A 15,914-nucleotide genomic window follows, 5' to 3' on the forward strand; every position below is an offset into this window, starting at 1 on the left:
AATCCCTGGCTGAGACGTTATGAAAGTGATATTGCACCTAGGAAGTCATTTTTATAACCTGTCTTTAATTTGGTCCTTTTGCTAAAAATTGCAGTCACTGCTTATTGTATTATACCATTGGGCATAAGAGAAACCTTGTCAAAGATGAGCACTAAATATCCAAAGGAAAATTCAATCCAAACAATTTCAGATTAATGTGATCGCTGCTTTTGGACCTGATGGATACCTGCCTGTCAAATTCCTGGGCATATCAACAAAACCGTAAAGCAATTAATTAAATTGATTTATTTCTGAATAAAACCACATGTGTGTGCTTTAAGGTTCAAAAGCTCCTCTGGGGCTGTGTTTTTGGCAGGAATTATGGCTGATGCTGGCAAACAGTTGACACCTATCCAGGTTTTCTGAGGCAGTTTTAAAGACTTTAACCTTTCGCATGTATGAATGGCAGTGGAATATTTCGGCATGACTCCAAGCTGTTGATCTTTTAGCCCAAAGGTATAATACCTGTGTATGTGTGTATAACAAAAGAGTTGTTTACACCAAACAAGAGCAATAATAAGGGAAGTAAACATTCTGTTTTTTCACTCAAGGTTTGCACTGGAGAAGGTAAGTACTTTGTCAGTGGGTTACATCACAACCACCAGTGCCAGTTGTGATGTAAAAATCAAAATAATAATAATTAAAAAAAAAAAAAAAAAAAAAAAGCTGTGGTAGTAAAGTGCTTGTCTGCCCCATTTTGCTTTGTTTGGCTGGTTATGAGTGGATTAAAGATATGTTTTTTAAAACAAAATAAATCTCCAGCATAGTTTGATTAGTTCAAAGTCAATTTTCTTCGCAACCAGTCCTTTTCACAGCTTACAGGTAACACGGCAGGGCCAGAGCGTCACTCCAGGGCTGGGGGAGCAGGGACCAACCCCTGGCCTTGACTGGCTATTTGGGATGGGGGAAGTTTGGCTTCTGTGCCATCCTTCTCTTCAGCATTCCTTACTCCTGGGGACGGCAAAAGCTGGTAGGAGGGAGGCTTCCACATCCCTTACAGGGAGGTTCTAATCAATTATTAATGAGCTGCAACAGTGAAATGTGATTAGCAGCTTCTTCACTCTTACGGGAGATGAGGAGCCTGATGTAGAAGCCTTGAGGAGAAGGCTCAAGTCCTGTTATCAGCCCTGCCCCAGGGCTTGTCACAGGGGAACATTAACCATGAGAAGCTTTTACATGAGCAGTTAATGTTCAGAAAGTGCATTTATCATCCTGGGTGCCATTTGGAGCTGGGCACAGGGTTGGCTGTAAGCTGTGAGAATGGCTCGTGTTTGGTTCACTGTAGCTTTCTGGTCTCTGCACTCCAAGGCAAGATCTCTAACCACCCAAACCCAATGTGTACAGTGAGCTGTGGTGCTGAGCTGCTGCTGACCCCTCTCTGTGTGTTCCTCTTCCAGGGAGGACGGATCCCATCCCTATCGTCGTCAAGTACGATGTCATGGGCATGGGCCGGATGGAGATGGAGGTGAGCTCCCCTCACCCCTGCAGGGCTTCTGGGAGTGGGTGGGAAAGACATTTAAAAGTGAGAGTTTGTGCATCCAGGGTAAAGAACAATTTGCTCTGAAATCAGCGCAGTAAGAAAACCCTTGTCTGCAAAATACAGAGCCTGAGTTCTGGGGTCTGGATGTGCCCCAAAATCCCTGGGCTCTGAGATTTCCCCTCCCCAAAGCTGCCATGGGCCTGCCAGGGCCCTCCACATCAGGGGGCTCAGTAACCTGTTTTACACTTGGGTGACGAAACAGGGAAAGCAAAGTACAACTTGCATAGATTCTGTTTCAGTTCAAATTGTTAAGTTGTGCTTTCTGGTAGATTTGATAATGCAATGTATTTATGGGCCAAATGGCATCTCTGTCTGTTTTAAAAACAGCTCGACTATGCTGAGGATGCCACAGAGCGGAGGCGAGTGCTGGAGGTGGAGAAGGAAGACACCGAGGAGCTGAGGCAGAAGTACAAGGTACAGAGAGAGGGGCATCAACATCACAGTGTCTGTGGGCTGGTTGGGAAAAGATCTGTTCTGGGGCTGAGTTCTTGTTCTGCCGCAGTGATGGTGGTAGAAATTCACTGCTCTTGGGTTTGGTCATTGTGGAGATGATTTATATTTTAACACACTGGTTATTCACTTCTTGGCATCAATCTTCCTGTTTGTTTAGCTGCTGAAGAGCCCTAGGACAACAGTGGGGCTTTCTCTCTTGTTCTGAAAGGAACAGTCCTGGGGTAGGCAGGACATCTCCTTCCCTACACCCAGGGCTGCCAGATTTTTCATGTGAGCCTGCCATGTCAGGACAAAACCTGCAGGTGGTAGAGGGGCAGTTACCAGCTGGGAGAGTAGGAGCTCTTGTGCTGTGCTTAGTGAGGAGTGAGCAGCACATTATGATGTTACTGCATAAATCCTGCCTGCTCTGGAAAGGTAGGACATGGCTACAGCTTGGAGAAATCTATGGGCTGGAGCTCTTTGGAAGAATTGTTCATGCAGCATTAAAAAAAAAAAAAAGACAAATTCTGTATTTCTATGGGATTTTCAAAACCTGTGGGGTTATTTTATAAGCCAGGGGCCGATAAAAGTGAGCTGTGTTGTTGAGATTTGAGTGTGACATGCAGGGGCATTCTTGGATTAGCTGTAACCGAGTTCTCTGTGGAGACATGGTCACTGCTCATCCTTTAATCCACTCTTCCGCTTCCCAGCCCCTACAGGCCATCAGCTCTTAGGAAAGCCTACTTGTTCAATTGTCCAGAGATCTGGGGAGTACCAGGGTTGAGGAAGGGCTCAAGACATCCAAATGAAGTGTCAGTCTTGCATAAATTTTAATTATTTGAGAAATAATGGGAAAGTAGTTTCAGTGCCATTAAAATTAAACATAACCTCGGCAAATCTAAAATTCCATTTCTGCAGTTGAACAGTTAATTCTTCAGGCAGTTTGTTCAGCTATGAAAATTTATAGTCTCCTCTTCTTTTTTTTCTTTTTCTTTTTTTTTTCTTTTTTTTTTTTTTTTTGTCTTGTGACCTTGACTTGCTTGATAAGTGAGCTTCAGGTACCCTGGGGGGCTGTGGATTCCCCATCCCTGGGAAGATTGGATGGGGCTTGGACCAGCCTGGTCTCATGGGAGGTGCCCCTACCTGTGGCAGGGCGTGGGACTGGGTGAGCTTTAAGGTCCCTCCCAACCAAAACCATTCTGTGTTCCTGGAGTTCCTGGGGTTTACAATTATCTTTCCAAAGGCACCCCAGCCTGTGTTGCTCTGAGATCCTTTTCTCTTCCTGCCCTCATCCAGCACAGGTTTTTTTCAGGAGCTCTGGAGCAGTAGCACTCTCCCCCAGCTCCAGTGGGTTTTTATTAGCTCAGTTCATCCTTAGCCTCTTGCGTTTTGGTATTAATCTGTGAAAAATCTCCACAGCCGTTACTTTTTGCTGCTCCACAGGAGTCCATTATGTAACTGCCGGTGGCAGTGCATCCTGATCAGCCATTCAGGGAGCCTCAGAGGAATTTTGGATAACTCTGCAGCCAAGAAATGATTTTAATTCCCTTCTTTTGTATAGATTCTGATCACTCAAATGGCTGGGTTTCATTGTTTAGCCACAGGATGCTTGCTTAAAAAAACCTACACATGGCACAGGAAGCTTGTTGGGATTCAGAGGAACTTCAAATGCCCATGTTCTGTGGAGCTTACACTGCTCTGTTTTCCTTTCTTGTCTTCCTGGGGACCTGCTTCAGGCTCAAAACTCCAGATTTGTTGATTTTTTTCTTTTTTTTTCTTAACAAGGGCATCTGGTAATAGGTGGAAGCAGGCAGTTACTTTCTTTTTTGTGTAGAAGTGAGCAGTGCTTTAAATTGAAAACAATCGCAAACATGAACACTAAAATTTTTTAGATTTTTTTTCCTCTAAGGTGTTGAAATTTTTATATAAATTTTGTATCAGATAAAACACACTCAGTAATGTTATTTTAATGCCATTTTGATGTGGTAACTAGGAGATAAACCATTTTGCCTTGAATAAGATCTGAAATTCAAAGGAAAAACCTTCCAAAGTTTTCTGTCCTAAATGTTTGCTGCCTGCTCTTGCTGAGTGTGGAAGCTTCCCGTAGGAAGTTTGTATTGAAGATGGAAAAAGAGATCCTTAAGTGCTTTTTCTCTAATGTTAGGGTGTTTTTTTATATAATTTCTCTTTATTCCAGTTGAAATGCCTGTGGTCAATGGTTATATAGGGAGTGCTTCAGTGAATAGAGTGGGCTTTGTGATGCAGTATTTGTAACTAATTTTGAGTAAGAGCTTCCACCTCCTCAGGGTAAACCTTCCCCAGAGAGCTTGTGAAGAGTGGTGATGTTTTATTAATTCTGCTGATGGGGTTGTAATTGATACAACCTGGCAAGAGGGGAACACCTGCTTAGCCCTGAGGTTCCTGTGTCCTGGCATCAGGTGCATCTTGGAGCCCCCCAGATGTGCAGCAGCCCTGGGGGACAGCACAGACTCCTTCCACACCTGGATTTCCAGCCAGTGCAGCCACCTGAGGGACTGGGATTTCCCCAGTCCCAGAGCTTTGTGCATATTCAAAACCCGTAGCAGAAGAGGGAAGGATGTGGTTGTTGCCAGGTGAGACATTTCATCTCTGCCTGGTGGTTTGGTTTTCCACCTGTGTAAATGTTCTTTCGTAGAAGGGAAAAGACCCTCTCAAGCACCCCAAAAGACACCCTAAGGCTCTCCCTCCCCTCTCCATTAAATGCAGCTCCTTGTGCCCACTGCAGGGTCTGTTCCTGGGAATATTTCACTGAAGTAGATTGGGCTTGGCAGGCTCTGAAGGGTAATTCCCAGCAGGAGCCATGTTCCTCCTTCCTGAATTCAGACAGCCAAAACCAAGATCAAGCAGACATCTCTTAGCATTCAAAATGGAGCAGTATCAGCTTTAGAGTTGTAAGGTTCTGTTCCAAAGGCAGGGATCCTCCTAGGTTTGATGCCAGTATGTCTGGGTTAGCTCAAGGCTTTGATCCTCAGACAATCCAGGAGGCTCCCCTGAGGATGAGATGCCTTCCCCCATCAGCACTACGGGCCTTGTTTTAAGCAGTCTCCTTTTAGTGATACTTCTGCTATCACCAGGGGATGTTCAGTCCTTGAGGGTCCCTTCCAACGCAGAATATTCTGTGATTCTGGGTAATAGAGCCAAGGTCTGTAGCATTGCAAAGTTCTGGAATCCCACCTGTGAATTTGCACAGGCTGTTCAGCTTAGCAAGCCGGGTTCACTAAGGCCAAGTGCTGGGACCTGCATTTGGGTCACAGCAACCTCATGGGATGTTCCAGGTGGAGGCAAAGTGACTGGAAAGCTGGGCAGGACCTGGAGGTGCTGAGCCAGCAGTGTTGGACGTGAGCCCAGGTGTGCTCAGGTGGGCAAGAGCCCAGTGGCGCCTGGGCTGTTCTAGGACTGGGGTGGCAGCAGGACCAGGGCAGTGACTGTCCCCTGAGCTGGCACTGCTGAGGGACCTCAGGTGCTGTGTCCAGTTCTGGGCACCTCATGATAAGAAGGACAGAGAAGGAAATGGAGCTGGGAAGGGTCTGGAGCCCCAGGAGGGGCTGAGGGAGCTGGGAAAGGGGCTCAGCCTGGAGCAGAGGAGGCTCAGGGGGCCCTTGTGGCTCTGCACAAGTCCCTGGCAGGAGGGGACAGCTGGGGGGGTCGGGCTCTGCTCCCAGGAACAGGGACAGGAGGAGAGGGAACGGCCTCAGGCTGGGCCAGGGGAGGCTCAGGGTGGAGGAATTTCCCCATGGGAAGGGAGCTCAGGCCTTGGAACTGCCCAGGGAGGTTTGGAGTGCCCATCCCTGGAGGTGTCCCAGGAAGGCCTGGATGTGGTACTCACTGCTCTGGGCTGGGGGACAAGGTGAGGATTTGGCACAGGTTGGACCCAGTGATCCTGGAGGTGTTTTCCAACCTCAGTGATCCTGTAATAAATATAATTAATGTACACTAAGTTTTTATTAAGCACTATTTTTCCTTAAAGGACTAACCCCTCATCTTCAGCCTGTTCTACAGGACACTTAACAGAAGCATTTTTTTGTTAATTTTTCAGGATTATGTTGATAAAGAAAAGGCCATTGCCAAGGCTTTGGAAGACCTGAGAGCAAACTTCTACTGTGAGCTCTGTGACAAGCAGTATCAGAAGCACCAAGAGTTTGACAACCACATCAACTCTTATGACCACGCTCACAAGCAGGTAAGCAATTGTAGACAGCACAGTTCATCAGTTTGATGTTCATTGTGGTGGTCTTGTTTGTGGTTAATACTTGGAGTTTCCCTGGTGTATCTGTTTTCCTTACTGCTCCAGGAATAGGTGTTTTATGTCGCTGGGTAAGATTTTTATGCCCATCGCTCATTTAAGAACACAAAACAACAAAAGAACCCCAAGCCCCAATCCATGGTTGGCACCAAGGAGCCCCAGTTCTGAAAGACCCATGGGCAGGAATGCGCTGGTGTTAAACAGGAGGCTACACGTGGAGGTGGAAGGCTCCCAGCTTGCTTTTAGCATTAGTACAGCTTTGGGGAGTGATGATTCCCCATGTGTGAGCATTTTACTACCTGAGTCTGTGTTCTGTGGACTTAGTGAAAAGAAACTAGGAAATAATGGGCTGTGTCAAAGGAATCCTAAGAAAGGAGCACTTCCCAAATTCTGTAATTCTCAGGAGACCGTGGGTTCAGAGTCTCTGTCGAGCTGGCTTTTTTCCCAAGGTAGGGATGTACTGTAGTGTCTGCAGGGTGCTTCATGCTGCACAGTAAGTAATGGAAGTTTTTGTGTTAGCCTGATCTGTTTGACCATTTAAGCTGCTAAATGAGATGTAACTGCACAGCAGATAGCAGTGTTGGGCTCCTCCAGGGCTGGAAGGGCTCAGAAGAGGGGTTTGATGTTCCTAGTCATAAATTCTAACAACACAATCATCAAAATGCTGGTAACTCGAGGAGGATGTGCTGTAGAGCTTGCAAAATAGCAGTGAAAACAGCATAAAAACAAGAATGTGGCTTTAGAGTATGATTTTTGTGTGTGTGTATTAAGTGTAGGATATGACAGAGAATGTGCTTTGAACTAAGGGAGTCTTGTCAGGAATTCTCACAGCAGGGCTGTTGGGCTCTGTAAAGAAGAGTGGTTTGGTAGAATCAAGATCAAAAACTAATTTATTCCATTAGTTATTGGGCAGAGGGGTGCTTTTGGCTGAGCTCAGTCATGACACCTGAAAGCAGAGAACTTCCTTGGAAGGTCTCCATCAGTTTGGCTGAAACCTGAGTACAGTGACCTGCATTTATCTGGGAGGTGGCAGGACCTATTTGTGTCACATTCTTGGTGTGCTGATGCCGTGGGATTCCATGAACTGCTCCAACCCTCAATGACTGATGGGGCACTGATGTGAGCCTGGCCAGGTTCAGAGCTCTTCCAGCAGCTGGAGTTGCTGTGGAGGAGGAAACCAACATGTGGAAAGCAATAAAAGGAGTCAGCAGGAGTGGTCTGAGAGAAAAATGTCTTGTGCACACACAGGGTGGAGTCATCTCACCAGGAGAAAGAATTTGAGGGTTGCTTGGCACTGCTGATTATTTTGAGAGGAATTATGTTCTTGGATAATTCCATCCATTGCAGTCACTTCAGGCAGGCTTTGGAGAAAATGAGCCTCCAAACTCTGGCTGCATCACCCAGCATTAATTTCTAGTTACAGAGGGATTTAAACAAAGAAGCAATCATGCTTTGCTTAGGGAAAAAAATTGCTTGTCCAGCTTTGTCGGGCTGAAATGTGTGTGACCCTGCTGGGTCAGCGTTCAGGGAGTGAACTTGAAACCCCTGAGACAGAATGACAGTGAATTTGCATAAGTAACATTATCTCACTGCTGTGCTCCTTCCTGCTCCAGGGAGGTTCATTTCCAGCAGTCCAGTGTAAATTTTAAAATAGTTTAAAAAAAAAGCTGTGATTTTGATATGTTGCATATTGATGTTCTGTAGTTTGTCTGTTTGGACAAGAAGGCGAGGTTGCAGAAAGATGAGCCTTAAGTTTTTGAGGAAAAACATGAATGTTTCCTAGAAGTAGGCCATCAGTTGGCTTTTTTGGAAATAAAGGCCATTGCAGTATCTTAGTTACAGCAGCCCAGCTTGGTATACATCACCTGCAAGATTTTGTTGTCTCAGTGGTAATTTTTGAAGCAACAGAGCTTGGTTTTGCCTTTTTCTTGGCTCAGTTTCCACAGCATTTTTGCTTTTAAGTATTTTTAGTTCCACATCCCCCTGACATTGAAGTGTTTGGTTATCCCTCTGTGGCTCAGCGAGCATTAGGCGTCCCTGTAAATAGATGTTCCATCCTCAGATCCCTTTCCACTCCCGAGTTATAAAGACACTGTCTTGTATTCCAGGAAGGAACTCGGGATTATTGCCCAACAGGGATGATAGGTAAGTGTATTGATCCCAACCGGATGAATTTTGGACCCACCAAAATTGTGTCAACACCAAACAACTAAAGGGGAGGTTTATTCTCTTTATTACCTGCCTGTCCTGGTTCCATAGACCTTTTGGCTACATCTGGATCAACCTCAACATGAAGTTTCTCCAAAAGGCAGCATTTCCTTATCTGGGAAAAGATCCTTGCATTTATTCTCCCAAACCATTGGCATATTTTAGCCATTGTGTTGGAGGTGTGCAGTGTTGTTCTGGAGCTGTTTTTAATTAGGTTGATACTTGAGATGAGAAGTGCAGCTGTTTTAAGGCCCAGTCACCCTCTGGTCAGCACATGGCCTGTCCCTCTCAGGGGACTGAAAGCAGCTGGGGTGGGTGCAGATGGCCCTGCAGGAGGGACAATAAGCTCAGTTCTTTCACACACCCTTCAGTGAGCAACTGGAAAAGGCTGCATCTCATAACTTCTTGTACAGCTGCTGATACATTTAATGGTGGGGGTTTTTTTAGCTGTAGGATTTTGATCTTGAAAGCCTGGTAGTTTATGAAGGGCTCCCACTCCTGATGGTGCCCAATCCTAATAGTCAACAGAGTAATAATAAATAGTAATTAACAGACAAAAGGTGACAAATGTAGAAAGAAAACTTGTGCAGCTAAGAAGGAGCTTAGGTGGTGAAGATGGACCCAGTGTGTATCCCTGGAAGTGTTCAGGGCCAGGCTGGACAGGACTTGGAGCAACCTAGGGTAGTGCACAGTGTCCCTGCCCATGGCAGGGGGTAGAACAAGGTAATCTTTAGGATCTTTTCTAAGCCAAATGAGTCTGTGATTCTGTGATTTTTGTGCTGCTTTCCTGCAGATCCACAATGTCCTGATCCTTGGGAGCTCCCACAGTCCCAGAACTCTCTGGACTCAGTGGCAATGTGTCCTTAAGGCAATACACCTGTGAGGGCTCCTTATTTGGTTTGGGGTTTTGACATTAAGATAAAGACCTCGTGTTGGATTTGCATGAAGATGAGTGCAAGCCCCATATCTGGGTTGTGCCCATTCTGTGTGTTCCTTCCTGTCAAATAAATCTGGATGTGCAGGGCCCAGCACCTGGAGCAGCCTGCAAGAGTTATGGTTGGAAGTGCCTTGTGTGTCAGTTATGTAGCATCGACAGCTTTTACTTTGGAGGGTTTTAAAAAATCCAAGAACTTGAAGAATCTCCTACCATCATCTCATTCTGCTTGTGTGCCTGCTGAGGGCTTGAGCTGTTTACTGAGTCACTGACCCAACAGAATCAAAACATTCCCCTTCTGCATTCCCTGTGAAAAACAAACGTGTTCCTGAGTGAACCTGTGCCAGGTTCCCTGGGAGAATACAAACCAGCATTGAAATGCAGGCTTTTATGTAGCTGGTTTTTTTTCCCTTAGTGTGTGGTGTTTTGGAGGTGTAGGTGATTAATTCTGCCTAGATTCTCTTTGTAAAAGGACAAAGTGAGTGTATTCCATAAAGAAGTTTTTTGGGAAAGAGGGTGGAACTCAAAACTGAAAGTATAGATGTGCAGTTCTCTTTGTGCCCTAATTAGCTGCATCCTTGCTTCTCATGCTGAGGGGGGAGGGATCTGTTCCAGCACAATAAAATTACTAAGACAGTCACTGCTGGGGTTGAGGAATACTCTGAATGCAAGCCCTGAACCTTGTGTTTTGGGGAAACTTGGGATTTCCAAAACCTTGGGCCTCCAAGTGCAGCTTGAATGGAGAAGATGGAGGAGGGAATCTCTGAGGTACTTGGTGTTACATGGGAGGTTCTTCTGCTCCAGAAATGCTTTGCCCTCAGAAAACACAGCAGTTAACAATAAAGGGGCTACAAGAGAGCTGGAGAGGGATTTTGGACAAGGGAATGGAGTGATAAAACAAAGGGGAATGGATTTAACTGAGAAGAGAGTAGGTTTGGATTAGAGATTATGAGGAAATTCTCCCCAGTGAGGATGGGGAGGCCCTGGCACAAGCTGCCCAGAGAAGCTGTGGCTCCCCCTGGATCCCTGGAAGTACCCAAGGCCAAGTTGGGCAGGGTTGGAGCAGCCTGGGACAGTGGAAGGTGTCCTTGCCATGGCAGGGGGTGGGACTGGGTGAGCTTTAAGGTCCTTTCCAACCCAACCCATTCTATATGTTTCTTAACCTAGCTAAGAAAAATATTGATTCCTTCCAGGGAGGAAATAAGAATGAAATAAAACAGCATTTGCAGGCCATTTCATCTCTGTTCTTTTCACGTTGTTTATAAGCATGCAAAGAATGTCGATGACCAAAGATAAGCCAGCCTTGTGTTCTCACTTCAACAGAATGATCAAGGTTGCCATCCTTTGAGCTTGTGTTTAATGGTGTCGTTCACTCCCAGAAGCTTTTGGGGCAAAGAATCGAGCAGACATCAAAAGTTCAGAAAGCCAGAAATCTGCTGGCACAGAATGAAATGTACATTATTATTTTATTTAATGTGGGTTGGCAGAGAGACATGAGAACAATGGCAAGGGAGGAGGGGGCTCTGATGTCATGGGAGCTGCCTCCTGCCTTGAGCCCCAGAGGTGGATCTGCTCTGACCCATCTCACTATGAGGTTTGGCATGAAAGTTTCACATCTTCAGGTCTGATGACAGTGTGACAGTGCTTTTTGTCTTGTGAGAATAATAGGGGCTCTTTCTGCTCTGCACTTTTAGGCAGAGAATGTCTCTCAGTGGGCCTCAGCTCAGTGATGCTGCATGGCTTTGTCACCTTAAATGGGGAAAATCCATTTATTGCAGGTCCTGAGTCTGTAAAGCTCTGCAACCCAGCTGGGTATTGGGGAGGTCTTACCTGGTACCATCAGCAAAATCTGGGGTGTGCTGAGTTTTTTCATGGCCCTGAGGCTGCCAGAGCTCCAGGAGCGTTTGGACACAGCTCCCAGGGGTGTGCAGGGTGGGATTGTTGGGGTGTCTGTGCAGGGCCAGGGATTGGACTGGATGATCCTCTGGGTTCCTTCCTACTTAGGACATTCTATGATCCAGTGGTTTTCCTGTTGCAACAGTTCCTGACTCCTGCTCACCCCCCTGGGTTTCCCCACTCTGCTGTGCCTGGGAGGGGCTCTCAGGAGCTTTTCAGTGATGCTGTAGTGCAGCTGTTTAAGCTGATTTGTCAGAATTGGAAGGTATTGGTGGTGGTTGCCAGTTTGGCCCCTCCTGAGCCTTGCAGGGATTGGGAGATAATGCAGCACTGTGGCCTCTTTGTGCTGTAGTCCAGACTTAGCTGCAGATTTAATACCAAACCTGCTCTTCAGGAGCTCGATTTGCACTCCTGTGGAAATGCAGAGATGAGTTTGGAATTTTGTTAGAAACAAAACTGGAAACTTAAAATACAATTCTTTGTTTCCAAAGCTGAAGGGGGTGGCAGCTATTAATAAACCCCAGGAAGGCTGGAGGTAGTGAACTACTGCCTACAGCATGTGGGAATCTGGAGAAATTTTATGTAAGTGCTGGTGATTTGTGCCACTACTGGTCACTGCAGTGTGGCCCTTCTAACAGCTGAAGTAATAAACCAGCAGAATATTCCTTGGCTTTATGGTCTGCATGATCTTGCAGTTTGAAAGGATGTTGCTGCTTAGATGAACTGCTGCTTCCTCAGAAAACACTGCCCATGGAGAAAAAAATTCCCCTTAATTTTGAAATCCTGTAGTAGCATGAAACATATGTTTGATTTAATACAGGTTTGATGGCTGTAATCCTGTTGAAAAAAATCATTGTCTTGCTAAGCACAATGGGAAGACTTAAAAAGGGAGGATTCACCCCAAAAGTACAAATTCCCAGGGCTCCTTGTGGAGGGAAGAAGCTCCCTGGGGATGGTTGAGTGGCTGTGTTAAATCCTTGTTGGAATTTCTCCCTGGTGCTGGGGAAGGGGCAGTTCCGTGCCCCTCCAGCCTCCCTCACACCCACACACATGGTGTGGTCCCAAAAGTCATTTAGAGGTTTTGGGGGGATTAGAATAATGAACACTCTCCTCGGGATTAGATGGACATTTCTTTAGTGTAAGCTGAGCTTAAATATCTGTTTAGTTCAAATGATTTCCTTGGAAGGCTGAGACCTAGAAGTGTGTGAGCAGCATTTCAGTGCTTCATGTGCTCCCTTCACCCAGTGAAATTGTACTTCAGGCTTTGGATTTCTCCTTCCCAGTCTGGACTGGGAGCAGGGTGGGCATGGCTGTTGTGAACTGGTTATCCACTCTTTGAGGGGATCAATCGCTGGATTCGGTGACATATTTGAAACAATAATTGAGGGGAGGGTTCCAGATTATTTTGAACAAAAGTTCTGTGTATTTTTTAATTCCTGCAGCAGGTTGTTCTAACAGATGAGCAGTGTGGGTTCCTGTTTTCCCCCCCTTTCCCTCCCACAGGATGCATTTAGGGAAGATAATGCAGTCCAGCCAGGTCTCTTGTGCACTTGGAGTCATATCTGATGATAGGTGTGTTGGTTTAGGTCGGTCTAAGAAGCTGAGCTGTCTTCTGTTCTGTATTTACATTTCCAAGGAGCTGGCACGGTGCATTTGTGAGCTTTTATATCCTGTACTTCCCCAGCAAGACTCTTTTTCCTCCTGACTCCTGTGTGACAAAAAGAAACTCAGCCTTGGGATCTTTTGGTCCTTTGGAAACCAGACCAACTATTCCCCAATTTTGGAAGTACCAAATTCTCAGCAGTCTTGACACCAGGGCCAGTGGTTTGTCAGCCTAAAGGGCCCAGGTTTGGGTGCAGCTGGGAGTTGCTGTGGTGCATATTCCAGAGTTACAGTGCTTTGGGGTAGTTTATTTGCTTCACACCTCTAAATTTTAAGTGTTGAGAGTGGGAGGTTTGGGGGAGCAGAGCCACACAAAGGTCAGCATTTAATAATGGTCATTTAATTCTGTCTGAGTTCAAATTGCCAAGTAATGGAGGCAGGAGAGCCTGGGGGCAGCTGCATCATTCCCAACAGCTCTGAGCTGTTCCTGTCCTGGGGGATGATCAGGACCATGCCTGGAGGCACAGGGGCTCTGTGTGCACCATCGCACCTTCCTCTTGAGAGGAGAAGGTCACAGTTCATGTCTGGTGTAAATAGCTGGGTCATACTTTTTTCCAACTGGATGAGTGATCTTGAGACTTGGCATCAGCCCCCATTAAATAGTTTTGTCAGCTGTTGGTGGCTGTAACTTTTCAGAGCGTTTCACACACACTTTTGAAGTCAGCATGAAAAACCTGATTGCATTGCTCAGTCCACCTATTTTATTTTTTTTCATTCCTCTTTGAAAAAAAAATTTACTCTTCAACATTTAACATACACCACAAAACCCTTGAGCCCTTTACTTGTCCTGGTGAAAGTAGCTCTGCTGTTCCAGGTGGGATCATTGCTGTGTCTGTGCGTGTCCGTGTGTGTCCCCCTGCTCCAGCCCCCGGCTCGGTCCCGTGGCTCCGCTGGCTCCGCTCCCGCTCCGTAGAACAGCTGGCACACTCCCCCACAGCTCTCTAGTAATGCTTGCTTGTTTTGATTTTTTTTTTCTTTCTCTCTTCCACTCTTGTTATATTTTTACTTTCTTTTTTTCTTTGTGATGTGACGTTTTCAGCTGATGTATTGAAAGCAAACCCTTCTAATTTGGGAGTCCAGATCACAAGAGTGAGTTTCTTTCTACTGGTGTCTGTAGTTGTATCTTTTTTGTGTGTCCTCCCCTCTGATTTTGGTAACAGTCAACCACATTTAGTAAATACAATTAGGTAAGAGAATCCTCTGTCTTGTCCAATCTCCCCCTTTTTCACAAAGCAATGTTCTCTTTACATTGGGCCAGCTTAATTCCTCTAATTTGAGCTTTGGGTTGGTTTCCAGATCCACTGTTTCTGTGTGTGGCAGTCTGACTCTGCTCCAGGAAAGAGGCAGAGTCAGCCAGCCAGAAGTATTTAGAATTCACCACTGATTTGTACATCCTGTACAAGAATTGTTCCAAAGTGACTCCTGCTCTGAGTCCCGTTAGTCTCCCAGGCTCTGCATGAAATGCCTAAAAAACATAAAACTTTTTCCAAAAGCTGAGTACAGGATACATTCTGGAACTGGGCCCTTTGAAAGGCTTTTGAATTGTGCACTAAAAAAGAACAATGAGTTGCTTTAGGATGGTAGAGGTCTGTCTTTGTTGCTTTCTGTTACTTAAACTTCTGTAGAGCACTCTAAAAAAATGTTGTGATTATCCACAGATATATTCCAAGGAAAACCAGCAGCCTCTTCTCCTAGTGCTCTGAGACAAGGACTTTCCAAGATATTTTGAAGTCTTGGATATTTATTTTCTATTAGAATTGGCTACCTAGACTTCCTCAGTGATATTAGGATGTTTGAAATGCCTTGGGATTGGGTTGGCTCCCTCATGATAAGAATTCTGGGGAACTCGATGTTTCTGCCCTGCAAGGTATTCAACCCTGAGAGACCCTCCTGCCTTTAGAGCACTTTGTTTCTTGACCATCTCAGAACTACTGTCAGGAAAACAAGTAACTGGTTGTGGTGTATGTTATATTCTGGATTTGCTTACAAAATCATTTGCATGGGATTTTTGGCTCCTTCTCCAATGTAATGGTACATTGCTTTTGTCAGATGTCATTCCTGGGTGACTGTGGCACCAGCTAATCCCTCCTGTCCTTTGGCCCATGCTCTTGACTCGTGTCATGCACTGTTTGTCAAGTACATCTGCACCCTGCAAGAGCAGCAAAGTAAACAATCCGTCTTTTCCCCTTTTCCTTCCAGAATTTGCTTGTTTCTTCAAAATCAGCTTTGTTGTCCATGCTAATGAAAAGCAGTAGTGTTGATTGGAAAGGGGCATACACAGAATTTGAAGTCATAGCCAAAAGTGACCACCAGTTGTCTTTTCCTTCAGCTGCAGGGAGGATGGCAGTGTGCTCCGTGGGGTTTGTTGAGCTGAGATGCTGTTGCTCCATCCTGGCTCAATAAATGTCCCTGGGGAGGGGCTTGACACTGCAATTTCCAGTGCTACAGCAAAGAGCTGCTCTTGGATAAACCACAAACAGCTTTGATCTGATCTGTCCCTGCTTTCTTTTGCCTCAGAGGTTGAAAGATCTCAAGCAAAGGGAATTCGCTCGCAATGTCTCGTCGAGATCCCGGAAAGATGAGAGGAAGCAGGAGAAAGCCCTGCGGCGCCTGCACGAGTTGGCTGAGCAGAGGAGGCAGCCTGAGTGGTGAGTCTGGGTGGTCCCCAGCTCCCCTGGAGCCTGGGGGGCTGCAGCCCTGGGCTGGGCTGGCATTCTTGCCCAGGCTTTGAGGGCAAAGCTTCCCACTGGTGCTGGAGGCTCATGCTGTGGTTTTGGTAGGAGTGAATTCACTAAACTGATCATGCAGAGCACCCCCAAATTGCATTATCCAGCAATACATTTTCCTCAGTAATTTAATATTATTAAAAACTTGGAGTGGTTGTATAATGATACTTTAATGCATGAGTCTGGGTGCAAGAG

General features: G+C 45.8%; 1 protein-coding gene across 7 annotated transcripts in view; it reads left to right on the plus strand.

Annotated features, from left to right (window-relative positions):
- The window catches only part of GPATCH8 (G-patch domain containing 8), a 55,771-nt gene that overhangs the window by 33,828 nt on the left and 6,029 nt on the right, over positions 1 to 15,914 (plus strand). For 6 of the 7 annotated variants that reach the window (XM_088068007.1, XM_088068012.1, XM_088068011.1 and 3 more), the window contains 6 exons: positions 1,437 to 1,504; positions 1,907 to 1,993; positions 6,087 to 6,230; positions 8,402 to 8,438; positions 14,033 to 14,082; positions 15,511 to 15,641. In XM_088068007.1, the coding sequence (XP_087924133.1) occupies positions 1,437 to 1,504; positions 1,907 to 1,993; positions 6,087 to 6,230; positions 8,402 to 8,438; positions 14,033 to 14,082; positions 15,511 to 15,641 (517 nt within the window). The remainder of the gene's footprint in view (positions 1 to 1,436; positions 1,505 to 1,906; positions 1,994 to 6,086; positions 6,231 to 8,401; positions 8,439 to 14,032; positions 14,083 to 15,510; positions 15,642 to 15,914) is intronic. The other variant, XM_014261161.2, reaches the window with a different exon arrangement.

This window comes from Pseudopodoces humilis, chromosome 29, assembly GCF_049639895.1.
Source record: "Pseudopodoces humilis isolate 2021_Gansu_Grassland_sample_001 chromosome 29, ASM4963989v1, whole genome shotgun sequence".
NCBI classification, from domain to species: Eukaryota; Metazoa; Chordata; class Aves; order Passeriformes; family Paridae; genus Pseudopodoces; species Pseudopodoces humilis.